Raw genomic sequence first — 23,764 nt, forward strand, 5'->3', positions numbered from 1 at the left:
TATTATTCTATACTTTATCAATCTATCGTTAAAATATCGATCTAATTGCTTGAGTTTGGCTTGGATTTCTGTGCGCTTTAAAGCTGCATAAAGCTTGTCATCGGTGCTGATTGACTTTTCTTTTGCTGAGTATTTGATTACTTTACTCTTATTATTAAAAAGGTTGATCGTCTATGGAAATTATTAATATTTATTTAATACACTTTATAATATTCGATATTGTTTCTAGGGAATGCGCTTCCTTGTATTATCAAATTTTTGTCATACAATAGATATCTTTGCTTGAGTTTTATTTGGAAAACTCTAGCAAGAGCTGTAAAGCACTTGCTCAATTATGCGAGCTTTAAAGCTTATTAAAGCTTATCATATGTGCGGATTGACTTTTACTAAGCTTCTGTAGGAACTATCGATATTATTAACGTACTTAATATGCATTTTTGTATTAGAGTTTCTGATTGTAATGTCTTTTCTTTAAACATCAAGAAGATTATCTGGCACTATAAGCTGGAACTATTTTCTTCAGTTGAATATTAAATTTCTTACTATCGTTAAACTGTCGATATGCTTGCTGCCCTCTGAGAGTTTAACCTCTTGTTTACTCGTTTCCTTTAAATTGCCTTTAACTCATTGACAGCCTTTTGGTCCAACTGCCAACTTACAAGAAAGAACCTTATCTTATTAACTTGTTATATACTTGGTGGGATTCCGCTTGTGTTTCCCACCTTTCTGTTGGCTTTCCCCCCGTCCAACTCTACAAACAACATATCACATTGTCACACATGTCGGAAACTCTGACGACAACAATGTCATGGCTCAACTCTGAGCGAAGTCTTCAGCGGAGGAAACTTGGGTGTCTGTGGCACATTGAGGAACTTATCTAAGGGCAAATATTGCCCAACATAATTTACACACGCCCAGCAATTGTGCAAACAAAATGCAGCCGACAACCTTTTGCCTGAACTGAAAACACAGCAACAGCAACAGCAACAACATTAACAGTGACAATAACAAATTGTTAACAGGGCGGGACGGAGGGGCCCTGAGAAATTTCGGCGTAATTTAGTGGCTTATTTGAGCACTTCGATAAGGCGCGAGTAACAACATTTGCAGTTGTAGTTTGTAGTTCTAGTTGTAGTTGTAGTTGTTGCTGCTTGGGTGCAGCTAACTATTTGGCTAATAGTCTCTCGTGTCTCGTGTGTAGTTTAAAAATAAGAAGTGAATCCTGTTTAACCGGTCTACAAAAATAGAAGCGTTCATTACGCAAGAATGTGCCCTAAAACGATGCAACAACAGCAGCCAAGTGCCTAAGAAGAAGCAGCGAGAACCTGAAATCTGCATAGTCGAAAGATTAATTAACCCAACGCAACAACCCAGCAACAAAAACAACTTGAGCAACAATAACAACAACAACAACGATGCGACTATTTACTGCAACAACGCCGGCAGCGACGTTGTCGCTTAGCTCCAGCGACGAAGCTGGCGAAATTATAGAGAACGCTCACATCGATGACAGCGGCAAGAGAAGACAAACTGCAGCAGCAGAAGGTGGAAGAGATGGAGCAACAGCTGCTGCTGCTGCTGCAAGTGTTGGTGCCACGATCTATAGCAATCACAGCAAGTCAAGGTCATTGGAACGCTATGCCGGCGCACCTTCGCATCAGCAAATGCAACAGCAACTCCAGCTGCCGCCCTATTCCACGCCCACGAGCAGCACACAACGCCGCCTGCTGTCGCCCTTTCGCTCGATGAAGCGTCGCAGTCGCAGCAGCAGCAGCAGCGGCGAATCCCAGGGCTACAATCACTTGGCTGTGGTTGTGGCCAATGCAACAGCTGCCTCCGCCTCCACCGGACACCAGACGAAGGCGAGTTCGCAGAGTGGCGACAGCGGCACCGGCGGCACAGAGCTGGAGCATGAGCTGGAGTTGGAGCTGGAACTCGAGCTTGATCACGATGAGGAGGAACACGATGAGAGCAGTCAGCTGAGTCTCAGCTATTCACAGCTCAGCAGCAGCGGTTGCGATGAACCCGATGCGGATGATGAGGCAGCTCCGGGAGCAGCGTCCGCTTCAGTGGCGCATTCAACGCCCTCGATTGTGGTGGTGGATGTTGCCCAGCAACATGTTGCCAACGACCAAAGGCGTCGCAACATGTTGTCGCTGTACTCGTCATCGTCGGAGGACCAGCTACATTGTCGCATCGGCGACATTACGCTCATGGATGACACGTATTCCACATGCGATCCACAGAACGATGCGGAACGCATGTTTCTCCAAATTGTCGGCATGTTGCGCGACGAAAATGAGGTTTGTGTCTTGGCTAAGCCCGAACGAACTTGTTGCTCACTCACACACAAAAAGGCTGAACATAAATATTACGCAGCGGCGGCTCTCGTCTCGTGCCACATACGACATAACACACTTACTTGCATAATTGCCACAATGACACATTTAAGCCTTACCATTTTAATTAAATCGCATCTTCTTTGCCTTTCCCTCTGCCTCTCTTTTTCCCTCTCCCACGCCTGCCATTAAAATCTTGATTAATGCACAGCGACTGCCCCATTAAGGATTGGCCAACAAAAAATATAAATGTACATTTATATATGCAATTAAGCTCTATCGATGTGATGCGGCACGACTTTACTTTAAGCATTGCACTTTCAATCACACGCCCAATTCCCAATTAATTAAATGTACAATTTATGGGCTTAATGCCCAAAACGAAAGCAAACGAAAGTCGGATTTAAGTCGCTTTATTTCTTATTGTCACAATGTTTAAATGTTGATATAAAATACGTTAAAGTGTTGCATTTATTTGTGCTTACATTAATTGCTTGAAGCTACGAATTCAAATAAGGAACCATAATTAAACAATAAATTTCAATTTGTCCGTCTGTATAATTATTGTAAATGCAAAGTTGCACATGATTGTAAAATGAAATTTCCTTTTAATGTCAAAATTGTTTCGGCAAACAGTTTCCTTAATAATTGAAAGTATCGTTCATATTACTTGCAGCATTTAATTGCCATCAATCTAAATATTCATTAATTTGAGCAATTACTTCCACATGCAAATCAAATACCAAAATATTAATGCATTTATTAATTTATTTCAACACAACTTCAAAGTGTCAATTAAACATTCGAGCTGTGAGCAATTGATCAATCAAACTAACTTAAAGCCGGTCAAGTCTGGTCTGCCAATCTAGCTGACATTGCAACTGACAGCGGATGCTGTTGCATGCCCCAAAGGAGCTCAAGTTGAGCCAGAGCTGCTGCCTTGGCAAATATGATGACAGCTTTGCTTGTTTAGTTGGCCACGTGAAAGCAGAGCAGAAAGAAGCTGCACTCAGCTGGAAGAAGAAGCTCCTGGGGCACGTTTTAAATTGTGCTGCTTATGCTGCCACAATGACTATATTGACTTTGCAAACGATTCCTCAAAGCATATTTTGCTAGCTTTGGCGCTTTGTTCGTTGATTAAAAAACATCCAAAGAGAGGTCATTGAACTGCTATCAGCAGCGAGTTTGTGTTCTTTGATATCAAACGATTTCTTGTCGTCGTCGTCGTCATCGGCGGCGGCGGCTTGTTGCCACTAATTAGTGACGCTGCCGGTAGCGTGGGATGTGGCAGGTTGCATATTTATTGTAAACATCAAATTATTGATTGCAGCGCACCGACGACAACCGCAGCAGCCTCTGTGTTGTCGCCAATGCTGCGGCCTTTGTTGCAGCTGCCACTGCTGCACCCCGTTTTGCTAATTAAGCAGAAGTACAATAGCAAACAATTGTTGTTGTTGTCGCTGCTGTTGATGGAGCAGCAAATTGCAACTTCAGATTATTTTTACGCTTAATTAGCTGCAGCACAAATCAGCAAAGGAAGCCTTTGAGTTCAGTTCTCTGTTCCTGCCAAAAGGCACAATCGATGATTGATAAGACTGCCCTTTGACTTTGCCATTGCCAGCAATGGAAAAATAAATTAAATCTGCAAACAAAATCGAGTTTATTCCAATTGCAATATGCAAAGGCAAATATTTATTTTAATTGTGCTGCCAAACTTGGCAAATGCCATTAGCATGCAAACCAAATAAAACTTGCAATAAACTAAGAAAAATAGATTGTTAAATAACTAACAATTCCTTGGTCGACGACGACGACGACGACACATGTAAAATGGTCCGTGCATGCATTATGAAGCATAAACTTGCCCCGGGGAACGAGCTGAAACGGCAAAGTTCAAAATCAGAAACACAAACTTGAAGAAAACTGAATTACAAATAAAAACCGAGCAGCAGCAAAAGCAGAAGCAACTGTAGCAGCAGCAAAATAACTATAACTAAATGAAATAATAGAGTAAACGGTGGCAAGGTGGCTTGGTTGCTGGCTGACTGGGGGGCAAGACTGTGTCTGGCCGTGTCCTGGCATCCTGTGTTGGCTTCTTGCACATTGCAAGTCAGATGGAAAGTTTTGCTGCGCAGGTAAATGCATTTTGCTTGTTGCATGCATTTCCCATGCAAAATGGCAGCTATGAAAGTTTTTGTTGCACAAACTCCCAAAGGGGACGACGACGACGACTGCGACTGCGACTCCGCCAAATGGTCTGCCAAAGTGAAATTGAAAAGCGAAAATGATGAAAATGTGCAAAATGAAACGTGTGCCATGCAACAGCAGCAGCAGCAGCAACAACAACCATTAGTTGCTGTAGCTGTGGCATCAGTTGCCAGCCTCAACTCCCGCTGACAGTTTCGACTTACAAAGCGTTCAAATTGGCAACAGCAAAATGATGCTGCAGTCTTCTTTCACCTGCCACATGGTGCCTTCTGCTGCTCTCCTCTGGTTGCGCATAAAAGTTAAAGCTCACTTTTTGCTTTTTATTGCTAATGAAGAGCAGCACACAAAGGGACTGAGAATGGGGAGAGTAAAGAGAGAAAATACCTTTGAGTTATTTATATGAAAATTTTAAATTGCGACCCGCTTTATGATGGCCCACCTAACAAAGAGCGCTGGACCATAAAGACATTACTTAATTATTGCAGCGACAATGTGTCGTATGCGTAATATGCACTAGAGAGTTATTCAAGCAGCTGCAAAGTGGGCAACACAATATTTGCTGCTACATGTGAATGTGTATGTGTGTGTGTGGAAAGGAAAGCGAAACTAGACAGAAGCCGACTAACAACTAATTAAATACTCATAAGAGCAGACAGACGAAAACTGATTAAATTGAAGAAGAGGGAATATTGCTACCATAATAATTACCATATATATGATTACGCTTTCTGCTCCTCCCTCCTCCCGTTGCTTGTCTCGCCAGATTGCTAATTGATATCCCCTATGATTTTGCTACTTGCAGAAAATGCGCCAATTTCAGAAGGTGTTGGAGGATTTAAGCTCCCGCGTCGCATTGGCTGAGCAAACAAAGAATGCCTGGCAGACGCCCGCATCGGTGGGCGAGGCAAATGAGCAGATGCAACAGCTGCAACGGCTGCGGGACAAGATGACCACGGCCAGTGCACTACTCGATGATTGCAATGAGCAGCAGTCCTTCTTCACCGCCAATCAGGTGCTGGTGCCAACGCCCTGTTTGTCCAAGCTCGAGGATTTGAATACACGGTAAGTGCAACAGCAACTGCTGCTGTGCTGTAGGCTTTTCCCAGTTGCCCAGCCCAGGTCCACAGAGAGAGATATTCGTTTGATTATTGTTCGTTGCAGCATGAAACTGTTGCAAATTGCAATGGACGAGCGTCAGAAGGTTTTGTGCCAGGCTGGCGCTAATCACACGCACGAGAACGGCGACGATGGACGCAACACATCGAACAGTGGCACCATTGGGCCATTACCTAATTTGGGGCAGAGCGTTAAGCCGCCCTGGGAGCGTGCCACAACCGCCGCCAATGTGCCTTACTACATCGAGTGAGTAGCATTGACAGCTCCCTGACCCGACAGCCAATTATGACTAACGCTCCTCTGATCTCCCTCCCCATTTATCCATCCATCCAGTCATGAACGCGAGACCACACACTGGGACCATCCCGAGATGATTGAGCTGATGAAAGGACTGGCTGATCTTAATGAAATACGCTTCTCCGCCTACCGCACGGCTATGAAGCTGCGCTCGGTCCAGAAGAGATTGGGTACGTAGTAGTCTAATGCATATTTTTAAATATTTATATTTTATAATTTTGTTTGTACTTTACTATTTCACTATTTACGTATTTTGTTGTATATTTCTATTTATATAATAGGATCGATAAATTTGTATATGATATATTTTTACTTAAAAATTTAGATATTTTCTTATTTTAAAAAATAGATATTAATGTATTAATTCATGTTTATATATTTCCATGTCAAATTTAAATTGTGTGACTTAAATATAATGATAACTCATTAAATGCTATATTATCTTAATAACTATTTTTAGATTGTTTTAAATATATACATGAAGTTATTTAGATTTAAATATTGCCAAAATTACATATCTAGATTTTTAAATAATGGATAATTTATGATTTGCAATTTAGATATTTAAATACATATTTAAATTTATGTATAACTATGTTATTTAATGTATATTGATAAATCATATCACACACATTATATCACACACTTTCATACATATTGTATCTTAGATATTATGAAATATGTATCTCCATATATTTATTAATAAATACCTATCTCACATTTCAGCTCTCGATCGCATCTCGATGGCCACCGCTTGTGAGTCGTTCGATCGCCATGGGCTACGTGCGCAGAACGATAAACTTATCGATATACCGGACATGACAACGGTGCTGCATTCGCTCTACGTGACAATCGATAAAATTGATTTGACGCTAATGCTCGACCTGGCCATCAACTGGATACTGAATGTCTACGACTCGCAGCGAACTGGCCAAATTCGCGTGCTCAGCTTTAAGGTGGGACTTGTGCTTCTCTGCCGTGGTCACCTCGAGGAGAAGTATCGCTATCTCTTCCGCCTGGTGGCTGACACCGATAGGCGAGCGGATCAGCGACGTCTGGGACTGCTGTTGCACGATTGCATACAGGTGGGATTGGGACTAAAGTATACAATAACTGAATACTAAACACACTTCTCTTCGATAGGTGCCTCGGCAATTAGGTGAAGTGGCTGCCTTTGGTGGCTCCAACATTGAGCCTTCGGTGCGCTCTTGTCTCGAACAGGCGGGCATTTCACAGGAGGCCATCGATGGCAATCAGGAAATTTCAATTGAACTGCAACACTTCCTCGGCTGGCTGCAGCATGAGCCACAAAGTCTCGTCTGGCTGCCTGTGTTGCATCGTCTGGCGGCTGCCGAGGCGGCCAAGCATCAGGCCAAGTGCAACATTTGCAAAGAGTATCCGATTGTGGGCTTCCGTTATCGTTGCCTCAAGTGCTTCAATTTCGACATGTGCCAAAAGTGTTTCTTCTTCGGCCGCAATGCCAAGAACCACAAGCTCACCCATCCCATGCACGAGTATTGCACAACGGTGCGTATGCGTTATACAACTATTGTTTCATTTCGCTAATTGCATATTTTATAGACCACATCCACCGAAGACGTGCGTGATTTTACGCGTGCGCTCAAAAATAAGTTCAAGAGTCGCAAATACTTTAAGAAGCATCCACGAGTCGGCTATCTGCCGGTGCAGAGTGTGCTCGAGGGTAAGTTTCACTGCTGTCCATGTTCCATGTTTCCTTCAATTTCATTAATCAAAACATCACAGGCGATGCACTCGAGAGTCCTGCGCCCAGTCCACAGCATACAACGCATCAGCTGCAGAATGACATGCACTCTCGCCTCGAGATGTATGCGTCGAGGCTGGCACAGGTTGAATACGGCGGAACTGGCTCCAATTCGACGCCCGACAGCGATGATGAGCATCAGCTGATAGCACAGTATTGTCAGGCGCTGCCCACGAACAATGGAAGTGCGCCCAAGTCACCGGTGCAGGTGATGGCCGCCATGGATGCGGAGCAGCGCGAAGAGCTGGAGGCCATCATACGTGATCTCGAGGAGGAGAATGCCAATCTGCAGGCCGAGTACCAGCAGCTGTGCAGCAAACAGCAGAGCGGCACCCCCGACGACAGCAATGGCATGCAGCATTCGAGCTCCAGCATGACGGGTCTAGCCGGCCAAGGCGAGCACGGCCAGGTAAATTGCCTCAAAGTGTTGCACACAATATTACTCTTACTTACATTTGTGTGTTTGTTTTTCTCCTAAGGACATGATGGCCGAGGCGAAGCTGTTACGTCAGCACAAGGGTCGCCTGGAGGCGCGCATGCAGATCCTCGAGGATCACAATCGACAGCTGGAGGCGCAACTGCAGCGTCTGCGCCAGCTCCTGGACGAACCCAATGGAGGCAGCGCCAACAGCAGCGCATTGAACAGCGCCGCCGGCTCTGCACTGAACTCGAAACCAAACACGCTGCAAACTCGCTCGGTGACCGCCTCGCAGTTGAACACCGATTCGCCAGCCAAAATGAATCAGCAGAACGGACACTATGAGCACAATTCAAGTAAGTTTTAGTTAAGAACCTTAGCAAGCTTTAATCTTCATTCGCGAAATGTGTTGAGACTAACATGGCTTTGCATGTCCCATATACCCTACTCCTTCGAATAGAGGGTATTATGCTGCCAGGTCTGAGCAACGAACTGCAACAACATCCACAGTTGGCAAGTCTCACTGCCAAGCATAATCAGCATCAGTTGAGTGGCGCATTGAACGCACTGCATCAGCAGCAGCAACAACAGCAGCAACAACAACAGCAACAGCAGCAGCAACAACATGCACAGCGTGGCATGCTGACAAGCAACGGTGGCATCGACTTGCCGAATAATGGGATGCAAACGTCCGGCTATTTGGTTGATGACGGACGTCCGCCACCGCCACCGCATTCCAGTTTACTGCAGCAGCATTTGAACAACGGTGCGGAAATTGCTTGAGTGACTTTTACCAGATTTTCCAATTGCATTTTTGGGTAGTTTTGCTCACTTCGTTGAGCAACAGCAGCACACTTTTCCTCAGTTCGTTTTCAATCTTCTGTTTCGTTACTCTTGTTCTTGATTTTGCGGAGCACGCTCCTCACCTTGTTTTGTTCACATTTTTTGTTGCATACTTTTCGGTGCTGAATTTTATTTGATTGTATTGAATATTTTTTGTAGTAGTCGTATTGCTTTTGCTTTCGTTGTTGTTCGTGTTTGATGGCCACAACTCTTTTCGATACAATTTAAACAAACTAATGTGAAATTTCTCTTGCTTAATCTCCCTTGTCCCCACAAACTGACTGCAGATCATAACTAGAGCGTTTATTTGGAGTGTTTGGCAAAGCGGTAATACAAATAACTAATATACCAAGAACATAAATAAATCGCAATTCAATAAATAAATGTCTAATTAAATGTGTGCATTGTTTATCCCATCCAGACGCCGCTGATCATTTGGTGACTGTCATTACGGAACAGGAAATCGAGAGTAACAACGATGACTTGGATGAGAGCAGCAGCAGCACGACAACAAATACAACGACGACGACGACCACAAATACAGAGAAAACCTGTGTGGAACTAAAGAAATAAGTTTCGATACTTAAAAAAAGAAAGATGAAAAAAAGAGAAATGCAAGGCAATACTAAAATGAAAATAATATTAGAGTAGAAGTGGCCGACTTAAGGATACTTCACTGTACTGGCTGGCGTGCAAGCAAATTCTAAACAGTATGCATATATACAACTAATATACCTAAACACACAACTTATACATATATATACAAATATCGTGGTACATATATTTATACATATGATTATTACCAGCAACAAAATGATAAGAATGGAAGCTGAGCAACGTTTTTTATTAGTTACGAAACGATATCAATAATAAGTAAATGATACATATTAAAAGCTGAAAATAATGCAGAAATATAAATTTTAGTTAAGATATTTACATATATACAAATAACATAAACATCGTAATTATGCATAATCAATTGCAAGCACAAGCAAAACTGTTAAAAAAGAATGCACTTTTTTGTCAAAAAAGAAACATAAACCACAATAGATGTAATAAAAGAAAAAGCCAGCAGGCTTATTTCTTGTTGTATTAAAAACAAAAAATTCAATTGGCATTTAAATGCTATTCGATTTATGATTTTATCCATTGAACAGTTTTTAATTTATTGATTTTCGATTAATGTGTATTTTGTATTATAATTTAAATTGTGCTAACTAAAAGTGTGCTGCAATGTTTTTTATTAAAAGAAATTAGTTATTATTGAACAACAACACGTTTATTTGGCATTTTTATTTTACTTTTTCGCTTTCAGCTGTTTGGTTTCATTTTTAATTGTAGATACCATCATATCATTAGTTATTTCGAATAAATAATCATCAAATCAAATAATCGAGACAAAAAACGATCACTAAATGGACCACCTTTTCTATGCTCTTAACTATCAAAATAATCCAACATAGATTCAGAAAGCAACTTGAATGTTTACTAGATAAATCAATACAATTCCATTTATTACTACTAGTCAAATTAAATACCTAATCGTACACAAGTGTGTCGATATGATACTCGAAAAAATACAACTGGATTCGCTTTAAATACCAAAACTTATCGTGCGTTTTTAGATGTCTAAACTATATCATAAAATTCAGATAAACAGAATTTAAAAAAAGAACTCATTGAATATCCACAACAATAAATACTTAATAGTCTTTAATGTAGATTTTAAATCTAAACTTTCTTAAAAACGTTTCGTTTCAGAAATCACATTCTGATTTTATTACAATTTAGTTAGCTTTTAGTACATAATCATAACATATACGAGTATATCAAGAACTGACTAAGAAAGTACATATTGAATTTTCTCATAACTCACAATCAATGTAGAAAAGTTACCCACTATGCATATTTTTCTAGCCGAAAAGAAAGTCCTACCAATAATCATTGGTTACAACCAAAACCGTTTAAAACCCTCCGTTTCAAGTTAAAAACAAATGAACCAAAATGAGAAACAAAATGCTTAAATCTGATACTAGACAAAAGATCCCAAATATATATATTACAATATATATAATATGAAATCCTTAGTAAACATATCTTCAAAAACAAAAACGAAAATGCAACAACCTACAATTAAAGTTAGGCTAACATAAAATATACATATATGCGTATCTATTTAAAGTACTATTTAAATATATTTAATACGAATTTAAATGCATGCATGTTACCCAGAATTGAGAATCTTAAACACACTATCCAGCTATCCACAGAACACGCAAGCCACAAACTTTTTTATTTAAACAGAAAAGAACTGCTGCCAGCTTTGTAATAATTTTATATTTATAGATGTAAAACTAATGAAAATTTAAAATACGAGTGAATAATTATTAACGTAAAAGTAAAAATGAAAGCGAAGTGAAGCAATTCAAGCATATCCCAAAATAGTCTTCAGTGTATCAAGTGGTTGTCTATGATAAATATTATACACAATACATTTATGTTAAAAGCCAAACAATCAACGAAAATTATATGAAATTAAATACTATATATTGCGTGCTATATTAGCTACTAATTTTGGGTAAATAATCGATCATATGTAATATACTACATATTGGAAATATTACCGAAAACTGAACTAATCTAAGTTTCACTTAGCCAAATTGTGTCCAATTGTAAATCGAATCGAAACAGCACAGAACTGCACAGAAAAAGCACTTGACCCCCAACTTACTTAATCGATCCCTTAGTTAAATAGATGCAGCTTTCACTATAAATTGATCTTTGATCTTTAAAGCTTTGTTTGTTTCCCTACGACTTGAATGTAGGAACGAAGGTAGACAAAGGGCTTCACTCCGGGCTCCATAAGTTATTTTAGTGGTAGCTTGTGCCTGGGCACAGGCGAATTCAATTGTACCTATCTTTTGATACCGTTTACTACAAAACTAAGGACTATAATCGTATTATTACATTGTGTATTGTACATCTTATTTAATGCGGCAAGACCAATTCTAACTGAATATTGAAGAGAATTTGGAAACGAAATGAAGTGAAAATGGAAAGTAATAATATTAAATATTATATTTAATTTGTAACATGCAGAAGATGGGATGAAATCGAAGAGATCTTTCACATTTCAATCTATGCTACAAATCGTAGATATAGTATACATACATACATATACAACACAAATACATATGCATATAGTAAAGCATACATATACATGTGCAAACATGCAAAGCAAACACACAAAAAATGAGAGAATGAGTAATATCAAGAAATCGTACTTAAACGTTTATATACAAAAAACACTCACACATACATACATATTATATTTAAACATAATGGCATAATTATAATATTATTACTCGTATATCATATAATACGAACATATATGAAGATTGCGAAACGTTGATACAATAAATAAAAGACAACACATTAACTGCGTTACACCAAGAAGTTTTATTCAGATTGGAGGAAAAAATTGGGCAAGAAGATTGACGTTGTGTGGTCTGAAATATAAAGAATATCGATTGATGTTTAAAGATAAATTTTAATCACATTCCTTGCATTCTTTAAGGATATATTTTAATCCCATTCCCACACTTAAGTAAGTAAGTAACTCCTTTTGCTTTTCATTACACCAAGAAGTTTTATCCAGATTGGAGGAAAAAATGGGGCAAGAAGATTGACGTTGTGTGGTCTGAAATATAAAGAATATAGATTGATGTTAAAATATATCTTTTTTAATTTCATTTTAAGATATATTTTAACCCCATTCCTGCCCACACTTAAGTAAGTAAGTAACTCCTTTTGCTTTTCGTTTATCGAGTTTATTAACCTAAGTGTCGAAATTTGAGCTTATACTTGAAGAATAATACAACACATGCATACATATATATATCAAATATATGGATATATATGTAAAGTAAGGTTTAGTAGAACTTATGGATTAAGCCCGCGTAATGTGAACATTGTGTATATTTATGTGTGAATTACAAACATTCAATGAAGAACACAAAAATGGAGATGGAGATACTAGACCATTTACAGAACAGATTTTCGTGTCGAACAGAGACAGAGAATGATAGAGTAAGCGGGAAAGAGAATCAAGGCAAATAGATGATAGAGAACAGTTTGAAGATCGTCTTTTAACCGCCAAACTTCGCTCGGTTTCAATGATGATAGTAAGCATGAGGATCAGCAGCGGGAGCGGGCAGAGCAGCGGGATAGTGTGCGTAGGGACTATGAGCAAGTGCGGGGTAAGCGGCATGGAAGTGAGCGGTGGGCAGATGAGCGGGAGCAACGGGAACCGGAGCTGGTGCAGGTGCTGGAACGGGAGCAGGAGCTGGAGCGGGTGCAGCACGATGTAGAGGACCCAGAGCGTAAGGATACGAGAGCAGGGGCAAAGCAGGCTTAGGCACAGCCGGCAATGGCGGAGCAGGTGGGGGTCCGGGCACCAGGGCATGTGGAGCAGGTGCTGCTGGCTTGTAGGCAAGCGGCTCCTTGCGCACCACGGCATTGAAGCCATGATGCGGATCAGCAGTGTAGTCAACGGTACGCTTGGTGCCATCGGGATCGACCACCGAGTAGCTGCCCTTGACCACATCACCGTGGCGCGTCTCGTGCTGACTCTTCAGATCGCCAGTGTATCCATCCTGGATATCATAGCCAAACGAGTACTTGGGATCGGCATCATATGGCTCTGGAGCAGCGGGCTTGGGAGCGGGGGCTGGAACGAAAACGGAATTTATTACAGGTAATCAATTGGGTAATGCGGTAGACTCACCTGGAGCCACGTAGGGACCAGGCAGTGGTCCATGATGTGGCCCATAGGCCGCGTATGGTCCATGCAAGGGTCCAGCTGGTCCACCATAGTAGGGTCCGGGTCCAATAACGCCAGCGTAGGCAACGCCCAGCGAAGCGCTCAGCAACAGTAACTGTAAGTAGAAAACACTGGAGTAGAGTAATCCTTTTTGGAGTAGGGCATTATATAGACACACCTTCAGCATCGAATTGTGCTTGAATTGTCCTCGTCAATCCTTTTTGGGCCAAGTGGTATATGGCCAAATGTAATGTACAGGATTGCAGCAGCAGCACAACGACGAAACAAACGCGCTAGAAGAAGAAACAACAACTGCAAACGTTGCGATGGCGTTCTGGCAATTTATACTAAAAGCTGGCGTCAAATGTCGCCTGCTTCACATGGCGCAAAAGACCAAGCGAAACAATAAACTAATTGAAGATCAAGAGGGAGACGAAGCCAAGCCAAACGAAGTCGATTCAAGTCGCAAAGCGTCGCGTCGCGTTGCGAGTTGATCATGCCACATGGCGCAGACAAAACAGAGAAGCAGACAGAAAGAGGACAGACAGGCACAGACAACAAGTTAGTCTACTACTGCGACTGCGACTACGACTGCGACTGGGCAGCCACCTGGCAGTGAATCGTGTGTCTGGGTTCAAGTGAAGCTTAGAAAGGTTATTCTTCCGCTAAACCATTTAAAGGGTTTTTGATAGATCGATCCGACCCGTTTGCTTGCCCTTTCACTTTTGGCAATTATGTGGAAATTTATTTCGCTGCTCGCAGCACAACAAACACTCACACACAATTGAAATGTTAATGTTAAATTATTATCGACTAGGACTTTTGGCCAGGCTAAAAGCGTCGTAATTAGTGGCCTAACTTTGCCGCAAAGCGTTTGCCAAAATGAAATGGCAGCCGACAGCATCAACAGCAGCAGCAGCCGCAGCAGCAACATAGTGCAGACAAACTCGGCAAAAGGTCAGACAGTCGACAATTAAATTACAACAAACAAAATGCCTGACTACAGCTAGCAGCCACCGAATAAAGCGAAAGGTCAACATGCCCAACTCGATGCGGAGTATTATATTGGTCCACACATTATATTCGTGCCCTGACACAGACCCAATCAGCAAACCACAATTCCAATCCTATCCGGCAACAAGAACGAATAATGTAATTAGTTGCATGTTCATTTCGAATGCTTAATTTATGTTCACAACAATTTGTTGCAACAGGCAAACGTCGAACTGATCGGCCATTGCAATGCACATTGCTATTGACAGCTATTCCCAGCTATTATGCGACAAATCTCGCTGAAAGCTTAAATCGTGCTGGTTGCCCGCATTACCAGCTTGAAGATCAAAGCAATTGATCACAACAACTGTTGTCAAATGCTTATTACCCTTACTCTGGGTACTGTGGACTTATCGCAAAGTGTGTAACACTCTTATGTGGGAATAAATAATATGAATATGAAAGAAGTATATGTAGTTGGTCTTACAAACCACAAAAGTTTGTTCTTTTTAAAGTAAATTCTAATTTTGCTGGATACGACAAGTCATTTGCATATTTGGTTAAGTTAAATAGAGAATTGTCACATAGTTTGTTTAACTTTGTTTACTCCAACAATCTTCGAGATTGATCTTAGAGATTAAATTTAAATTAGATAATCTTAATGGGTCCTCGCACTAATAAAATATTGCAAGTTCAAATTGAAACGACGTTAAATAATAATTTTTATTAGACCTGCCAAACTCAGAAAATTTATTTATTTACATTTTAGTACAATTGTCTTTCATTTTATAGATTTATTTTGTCAAGATGTGACTATGCCTACGTAAATTTGTTTTGCTCTATCTTACAGATACATTTCAATTATATACACACTTTCACATCTTACACATATGTACTTTTGTCTCACACAAATACTCTGAAAGAATTTAATTGAAATGCGGTTTGTCGCTGCGATGTTCGATGGTTCAATTTATCAATTGACTGAATTATCACTTCATTGAGATACGCGCAATCGAAAGCAGCTGCCGCCAGTGAAGTGCGGTCCCAGTTACCGAATGCGATCAGCTGTTTGCAGGCAGAAAAATATGGCTTCTCTTGTCATAGTACGGAAATTACTTAACGTTTAAATGGAAAGATTCGCGCAGTTCTATTAGTTAGTACATCCATTTTAGTTGGCGCAGAGACTATGGACTTTACAGATGTGCTCGAGAAATGCGGAAGTTTTGGACGTTTTCAATATGTGATATTACTGCTCTACGGATACACAAATATACTTGGCTCGTTGCATTACTTTTCGCAAACTCTCATCACTTTTACTCCAGAACATTGGTTAGTTAGAACAAAAAAAAGTGAAGTTACCCATTTCTATAGATATTCGATACTTCTTCAGGTGCAATCACGATGATCTGCAGCATCTAAATGTATCTGAAGTGCGCTCGATATACGCAAATATAACTCCAGCTTCCTGCACACTGTTGGAGAGTGTGATCAATGGCACAGGAGTTACAGCCAAGGGTGGAGAATGCAGAGATTGGATTTTTAAGCGAGAATACGACTATGAAAGCATTACAACTGAGGTGCAGCTTTATGTTCAAATAATTTCTAAGCTAATCAATGTTTGCATTGCAGCTAAAATGGGTCTGTGATAAGTCACATCACTCGACAGTGGGACAATCATTCTTCTTCATCGGATCAGTTGTGGGCACCATCTTATTTGGATTTCTTGCAGATCGCATTGGACGAATGCCGGCATTACTCCTGACCACTTTAGCGGGAGCATCGGGTGATTTTATGACCTCATTTGTGTACAGTTTCCCAATGTTCACGCTCTCAAGATTCATATCTGGACTCTCCACCGATACCATGTACTATTTAATGTACATTTTGGGTAAGACTTCTGTAACTTAAACTTTTTCTTTGAGTGTTTTTCACATTAGCAAATTCAGTTTTCGAGTACCTCAGTCCTAAGCATCGCACATTTGGCTTGAACATCATCCTCGCCGTCTTTTATTGCTTTGGCCTGGTCACTTCGCCTTGGGCTGCTGTTTGGATTGGCAACTGGCGACATTATCTCTGGATAGCCTCGCTACCAGCACTTGGAGTTCTCGCATATCCGATCTTCATCTGCGAAAGTGCTCTGTGGCTACTGACAAGGCAGCGTTACGATCGTGCTGTTCAGTGTCTCAAATGGGTGGCCAAATTCAATGGACGCCAGGTTGACGATTCTGTATTCGATGAGTTTATCAAGCACTATCGCGATAAGGCCAACGAGGAGCAAAAGCTAACTACTCATGAAGACACATTCCTGGGAATGTTCAGAACACCGCGTCTACGCAGATTCACGCTCACGCTGCTGCTGAAATCGTAAGATTAGTTTTAATGAAAAACTAATTCACAGCTTACGGTTATTAAATACCTTATAGTGTCATCATAACACTCTCCTACGATGTCATCAATCGCAATATGGAGGGTCTAGGCTTGTCGCCATTTAAGCTGTTTTCCTTCACATCGATCAACTATCTGCCAGCGGGTTGCACGATCCTCTTGCTCCAGAATGTCATCGGTCGCAAGGGCATGGCGTGTGGTGCACTTCTCATAGGCGGCATAATTACCACTGTAACTGGCTTTTTGATTGCCTTCTTAGACCCTAAAGAGAATGCTGTTCTATTGGCCATAATGATTGGCCTGGGTCGCTATGGTGTCAGTGTTTCGTATGATGCGGAAATACAATATGCCGCCGAGATAATTCCAACCAGTGTTCGTGGCAGAGCAATCTCAAATATTCATGTCGTAGGCTTGGCATCAAATTCATTGGTTTTCTATGTGATCTACTTGGCCAAGTACTACAAGCCTTTGCCATCCATTTTCATAAGTTTCTTGATGTTCTTTGGTGCTGGCTTATGCCTTACATTACCGGAAACTTTAAACAAGTATGTTGTTTATTTCAATTAATCTTTTATATGTTTAGCAATTTGTTAATTACAGGAAATTGCCCGAAACGCTTGCAGAGGCGGAATGCTTTGCCAAGGACGAACCATGTTTCTACTTTACAACGCTCGATAAAAGAGATAAAAATCCTAAAGCTTCCGCATAGCTTTTAGATTAAAGTATTTTTCGTTGAACTATCGATATTTAGTAGAAAATATATACCATGTATGTATTTTCATCTCAACCAATTCTTTTTTCCCGATCAAAAATGTGACTCATTTATGTATAAGGATTGATGGAATCTCTTAAAACCAATCATATTTTTTAATTTTGTAGAGACAAACACTTTTCAATCCTGTTAGTTTAGTTTTAATATTCATGTTATTCATTAGCTTATGTCGAGAAGATGAGTTCTCAAATAAATTACAATAAAAAGTATTGCCTACTAGATTTAGATAGACTAAATCAAATAAAACAAGTAAGAAAGCTACAGTCGAGTGTGCTCGACTGTGAGATACCCGCTACCCATTTTTAATAAAGGCAAAATATTGCGGTATCATTTTCAAAATATACCTAATATACTGCAAAAATACTAAAAAATACCAAATGGTATATTTGGTATATCGGTATAGTACACCATTCAAAATATACCGTAGACGGCACAATATACCAGATTGTCGGCCAAAGCAAATTAGACCCCTAGTAAGTAGGCGCTTTTGTCCATACAAAAGTATTTCTTTAATAACTTCCACAATTTTTATCTGATCGCAACCAAATTTTCAGGAATCATAACTACTACAGAAGTTATTGTATATACCAAAACTCTAGCTTTAAATTTACACTTGTTATTCGATTTTTTTGATTTGCGGGGGCGGAAGTGGGCGTGGCAAAAATTTGAAACAAACTTGATCTGCGTGCAAACATAACAAATGCTGTCGAAAAAAAATTATAGCTCTATCTCTTATAGTCTCTGAGATCCAGTGTTTCATACGGACAGACGGACAGACACACAGACGGACAGACGGACAGACGGACATGGCTATATCGTCTCGGCTGTTGACGCTGATCAAGAATATATATACTTTATAGGGTCGGAGATGCCTCCTTCTACCTGTTACATACATTTCCTGCCGACACAAAGTTATAATACCCTTCTACCCTATGGGTTACCCTTCTACCCCTAGTTGGGAATTTTGGTATATACAATAATAACTGTAGTAATTATGATTCCTGAAAATTTGGTTCAGATCAGATAAAAATTGTGGAAGTTATTAAAGAAATACTTTTGTATGGGCAAAAACGCCTACTTACAAGGGGTCTTATTTGCTTTGGCCGACAATCTGCTACATTGTGCCGTCTATGGTATATTTTGAATGGTGTACTATATGGATATACCAAACATACAATTTGGTATATTTTTAGTATTTTTTTAGTATTTTCGGTATATTTTTAAAATGATACCGCAATATTTTGCTTTTATTAAAAATGGGTAGCGGGTATCTCACAGTCGAGCACACTCGACTGTAACTTTCTTACTTGTTTCCTATGTCACAGTTTCTTCAATTCGCACATTTTTCGGCGATATACGCTGTACGCTGTATCCAATCCAACAGAGTGCTTTGAGTTACTAAGCAGAGCTGTGCAATCCGAAAAAATGCTGTTGACATTGACCTATTTTTTGGATCTCGCAGCTTAACACATTTGTTCATACAGATACTTTATACTTCCACCGACATCAGCTAATATAAAGAAATTCATTTCAGCAGTGAAATTAAAGAAATGTATATCCGAAATTTGCTTTGAATCGATACAAAAACAATAAAAACAAATTTGTTCAGCTTAATTCAGCGTTTTTACACATCAAAGCACATTTTTGTTTTGCAACAACACTTGTTTAAATATACAAACGATTATTTATAATAAGCCTCGAGCTCCATTTTATTATTTAGCTTAATATATTTGACAAGTCACTGGCTTGCCTAGAAGTATATAAGTCAATGCATATATGGCTAATCAGACGATAACCTTAAACTTGACAACAATGCGAAATGTGAATCGGCAAGGAAATTTGTATATAAAATCACTACGAATATGGAACATTCTATAAAATATGTATAAATTTAGTACATAAGGCAATATGCATATAAAAAAAAAATGACTAAGAATTCGAAATGTTAGATACTTAAAGAGCGGACTATACAAATTATAATAAATAACATTCTAATGGAGACGTACCCGGCGTAAGGGCATAAAATAAGATTATAATGCCATATCATCACCCACTCAGTAGCACGCATAGAGACGTCACATTATAATAACTGTAAACGAATCGCATCACATCGCATGAGAAGAATCTTTTGAGCAGCGGCACATCGTAGAGCTCAAAATCTATATTTATCATTTTCGAAATAACGCAAACACACTCACACTTCGTATATAATCGCGATGTGGATTCGTTTTTCGGATAATTCGAAATGCAACGCGAGGCGTCATTCTAAACTTGACTTCGGTTTGAGACGGTTCACAGAACGGAATAACGAAATTCAGTAAAGTATTGGATAGCTCAGTGACTAAATTTAACGTTCTCAAAAAAGCTGTTTCCAATCATAAAACTTAATTCGATAATTTGGCTGACGATTTGTACAAAAAAAATTACAAATTCAAACTTAAACTACTTCAATTTGTAAAGTATATTATTTACAATAGTTTACAAATAATTTACAATTTGAAATAGTTTGAAATTGTATTATTTACAATAATTTACAAAAATTTTCAAATTATAATAGTTCAAGTTTAAGTTTGAAATGACATATTTACTTTGTACAATCTTCGTAGTCCATTGAACTTATTAATGGTTGCAATAGCTGACAACCAAAAAAAAAGAAGGAAATGTGCCTCAAAGCGTTTAATAAATATTTCGTAGTATATAACAACAAATAAAGTGTGTGTAAGTGAAATGTTAAAAATTCATTAAATCAATATGTATGATACAACGTGGAAAGCTAAATATTAAAAATAGTCACTTGCTTGAGACAAAAATGAGATGAAAGCAATTTTTAAAATTCTAAAAAACTCGAGTTTGCATTTATTTTGTTTAAAAACAATTAACAATTAAAATATGTACAAATATAAATAAAAAACTTATTAAAATTTTAAGAACGCTTAGATTTAATCTGTGGTTTTTTTACAATTACTATAAACTCTTCAAGTGCAATTTTTTAACTTGCAGCTCTAAGACATAAAAGGCTTAATAACTGAAATAAATGTTCCACTTATTTTCTTCAAATTGCACACAATATTTACACCAAAGTAAATACTGTCAAACTTAAATTATATAAACGTCAAGAGTCAAGATCAGACGTTCCGGAAATTCAAAGAGCTAATTGGCTTCAGCAATTAAATAAATTTAGCGCGACGCGCAGAAAAACAACAAAAACAAAGGCAAATCAAATGATCTGAAACAAGATAAGATGCAAGTGAAAAATGTGCAACGACAAATAGAGAACTTCTTGTGTTGACTGGCTGATTTACAGCAGTCGAAGTGAATGTGGCTTACATGAATGCAATTTGTGCGTGAGCGAAAGAACACAATGTTGGAGGTGGACAAAATGCTGGTGAAGTGCGGCGACTTCAGTCGCATGCAGTGGCTAATGCTGTTGCTCTTCAGTTTGATCAACTTACTATCAGCTTTGCATTACTATTCACAAACAATCATCAGTTTTGTGCCCAAGTATTGGTAAGTACTCTGATCCCCGCTGCGTATACTTAATATCACTTATACGGATAGGTGTGCAGATGACTTGCCTGCAGACTTTGAACCACCGCAAAAATCGAGTTGTATGCCACTGGGCATGAATGAAAGTACCTCTGGAAAATGCCATAGCTACAACTATGAACTCTATATGGGTTACAAGAGCTTTCCCAGCGACATGAACTGGATATGTGACAATGCCTGGCAGCTGACTCTCGGACAGTCCATGTTCTTTGTGGGCTCCGTTGTGGGCACGCTGTCACTGGGCTATCTGGCCGATATACTGGGCCGTGTGCCTATAATGATTGTGGCCAATCTGATTGCCATGTTGGGCAACATGTTGACCATTTTCAGCTCCAATCTGATGCTATTCTGCACATTTCGCTTGATCTCTGGCTTTGCCACTGACAGCAACTTTCTCATGATGTACATACTGGGTGAGTAATTGAAGTTGCTGCTTATTAAATGAATACTTAACTTCTTTTATTATTTGTAGTTATGGAATATATGCGTCCTTCGTTGCGCACAATTGGGCTGAGCATCTGCATAGGCATCTTCTACTGCGTTGGATCGATTAGCGCACCTTGGATTGCAGTGCTCATGGGCAGTTGGCGTGGCTATTTGCTAGTCACATCGTTGCCCCTGTCGCTAGTGCCGCTTTTCTATTTCATTGTGCCCGAGAGCGTGCAGTGGCTGGTGTCGAAACAACAATACGAACGAGCTGCACGCTGCCTAAAACGTGTAGCCAAGATCAATGGCCGACAGGTTGAGGAGCGGGAATACGATCAATTCATTGAGGAATGCAAGCAGAATCAACGAACCACAAAGAGCGCACCTAATCTGCTGGGTCTCTTCAAGACGCCTCGTCTGCGCCGCAATACGCTCATCTTGTTCTTCAAATCGTGAGCAAAACAATCTATGAGTGTCTCATAAAAGCTGCTACTTAATCTTTTGTCTCTTCGCCCACGCATAGCATGGTCATTACACTCTGTTACGATGCTGTTTCCCGTAATGTGCAAGGCCTTGGCATTTCGCCATTTGTGATGTTCTCATTGAGTGCCACCGCAATATTGCCAGCCTGTTTGCTGCTCATCGCTCTCCAAGATCGCATTGGTCGCAAGGCAATGGCTTCCATGTCGCTGCTGATCAGTGGCATTTTAATATCAGTCACTAGTATCGTGCTTTTTGTCGCTATCTCCGAAAATAATCAAAGTAAGTTGGCAACAGGTTTTTGATTTATTGCGAGGCAATTGTTTTGTCGTTGCCTTTAGCAATATCTTAATCTCTTTTTCAATTTACCATCTCATATCTGTAACTAATAATTTACCATCTAATTTCAGCAACAACTTTGCTGGTGACGCTCTCGGTGATTGGTCGCTTTGGTGTCACCGTGGCTTACAACTCGGGCGCCCAATATGCCACTGAGCTAATACCAACTTGTGTGCGTGGACAGGGCGTGGCAGCGGTGCATGTGATGGGCTATGCCTTCACCTTCTTCAGCTCCTATATTCTCTACACACGCACAATATTCTCACCTCTCCCGGAAATCATTCTGGGTGTGCTTTCGCTGCTGGGCGCTTGCTTGTGCCTCCTGCTGCCGGAGACACTGCATCGGACATTGCCCGCTTCGCTGGCGGATGGCGAAAACTTTGGCAAAAACGAGCATTGGTACACCTTTAGCTTCTTGGAGAAGCGCACACAGTCGGTGACCAAACTGACTCCGGGTAGAACTAAGTCGCAATCAAACTCAATAGATTCCTCCAATTATTTTTAACGTAGCTCGTTGTGGAGTGTTTTAGTCTAGTTGAAATGTTAGCATACTTTTATGCTCTCACTTAAAGTTCCTTCATAAAATGTGTAGTCAGCACAATATCATTGTACAAATAAAGCACTTTTAGTTAAGCAAGATGATAGTCTTCAAATTACTTTTTATTCTTTTTGATTTAGTCATACTCATATTTAAAATGGAAAGTTTGCTATTTCTCTACGCAAATGGTAACGAACACTAAATATCAGAGAAATGCATATATATGATATATATAATTCACACTCGTATCATGAAAATGACAATTCTTTAAAGGAAGTGTATTTCATAAAGTAATAAAATACATATGTATATAAATTTATAAAGTACAGCAAAGAATAGATTTTCTAGCATTGATAAAAATGTAAATAAAATACGTAATAAGATTACGTTATTATCCCTAAATTACAATAATTATCTGATGATACCTAAAGATCCCATACTACTCACCTCGTCTATATT

At 39.7% G+C, this 23,764-nt stretch overlaps 4 protein-coding genes across 20 annotated transcripts in view; 3 read left to right on the forward strand and 1 right to left on the reverse strand.

The window, feature by feature from the left end:
• The window catches only part of LOC117576480 (dystrophin), a 175,826-nt gene extending 165,545 nt beyond the window's left edge, over positions 1–10,281 (forward strand). For 7 of the 16 annotated variants that reach the window (XM_052007080.1, XM_052007081.1, XM_052007082.1 and 4 more), the window contains 11 exons: positions 5,350–5,609; positions 5,709–5,909; positions 5,997–6,130; positions 6,687–7,045; positions 7,104–7,487; positions 7,542–7,662; positions 7,725–8,152; positions 8,223–8,517; positions 8,622–8,927; positions 9,292–9,331; positions 9,426–9,560. In XM_052007080.1, coding sequence (XP_051863040.1) covers positions 5,350–5,609; positions 5,709–5,909; positions 5,997–6,130; positions 6,687–7,045; positions 7,104–7,487; positions 7,542–7,662; positions 7,725–8,152; positions 8,223–8,517; positions 8,622–8,927; positions 9,292–9,302 — 2,499 coding nt within the window. In that variant the 3' untranslated portion in view covers positions 9,303–9,331; positions 9,426–9,560. Of the gene's footprint in view, positions 1–1,201; positions 2,304–5,349; positions 5,610–5,708; positions 5,910–5,996; positions 6,131–6,686; positions 7,046–7,103; positions 7,488–7,541; positions 7,663–7,724; positions 8,153–8,222; positions 8,518–8,621; positions 8,928–9,291; positions 9,332–9,425 lie in introns of all 16 variants that reach the window. The other 9 variants (XM_052007086.1, XM_034261251.2, XM_052007090.1 and 6 more) reach the window with 7 other exon arrangements.
• A 2,541-nt stretch (positions 10,282–12,822) lies between these two features.
• Positions 12,823–14,146, reverse strand: LOC117574613 (cuticle protein 7). The gene is made up of 3 exons (XM_034258500.2): positions 14,005–14,146; positions 13,791–13,941; positions 12,823–13,733 (listed from the first exon to the last, which is right to left on the reverse strand). The coding sequence occupies exons 1-3, from the start codon at positions 14,011–14,013 to the stop codon at positions 13,177–13,179; spliced, it is 717 nt and encodes a 238-aa protein (XP_034114391.1). The 5' UTR covers positions 14,014–14,146; the 3' UTR covers positions 12,823–13,176.
• Positions 14,147–15,909: 1,763 nt separating this feature from the next.
• LOC117576100 (organic cation transporter-like protein) lies at positions 15,910–18,133 on the forward strand. The gene is made up of 6 exons (XM_034260658.2): positions 15,910–16,148; positions 16,210–16,396; positions 16,449–16,707; positions 16,766–17,183; positions 17,243–17,749; positions 17,805–18,133. The coding sequence occupies exons 1-6, from the start codon at positions 16,006–16,008 to the stop codon at positions 17,911–17,913; spliced, it is 1,623 nt and encodes a 540-aa protein (XP_034116549.1). The 5' UTR covers positions 15,910–16,005; the 3' UTR covers positions 17,914–18,133.
• A 2,445-nt stretch (positions 18,134–20,578) lies between these two features.
• Positions 20,579–23,516, forward strand: LOC117576791 (organic cation transporter protein). Of its 2 annotated transcripts, none has more exons than XM_052007321.1 (6): positions 20,579–20,694; positions 20,977–21,483; positions 21,535–21,935; positions 21,995–22,400; positions 22,472–22,710; positions 22,839–23,516. In XM_052007321.1, the coding sequence occupies exons 2-6, from the start codon at positions 21,308–21,310 to the stop codon at positions 23,270–23,272; spliced, it is 1,656 nt and encodes a 551-aa protein (XP_051863281.1). In that variant the 5' UTR covers positions 20,579–20,694; positions 20,977–21,307; the 3' UTR covers positions 23,273–23,516. The 2 variants fall into 2 exon arrangements, with proteins under 2 accessions (XP_051863281.1, XP_051863280.1); XM_052007320.1 differs by having other exon boundaries at positions 21,058–21,483.
• Positions 23,517–23,764: the final 248 nt, after the last annotated feature.

This window comes from Drosophila albomicans, chromosome 2R, assembly GCF_009650485.2.
Source record: "Drosophila albomicans strain 15112-1751.03 chromosome 2R, ASM965048v2, whole genome shotgun sequence".
NCBI classification, from domain to species: domain Eukaryota; kingdom Metazoa; phylum Arthropoda; class Insecta; order Diptera; family Drosophilidae; genus Drosophila; species Drosophila albomicans.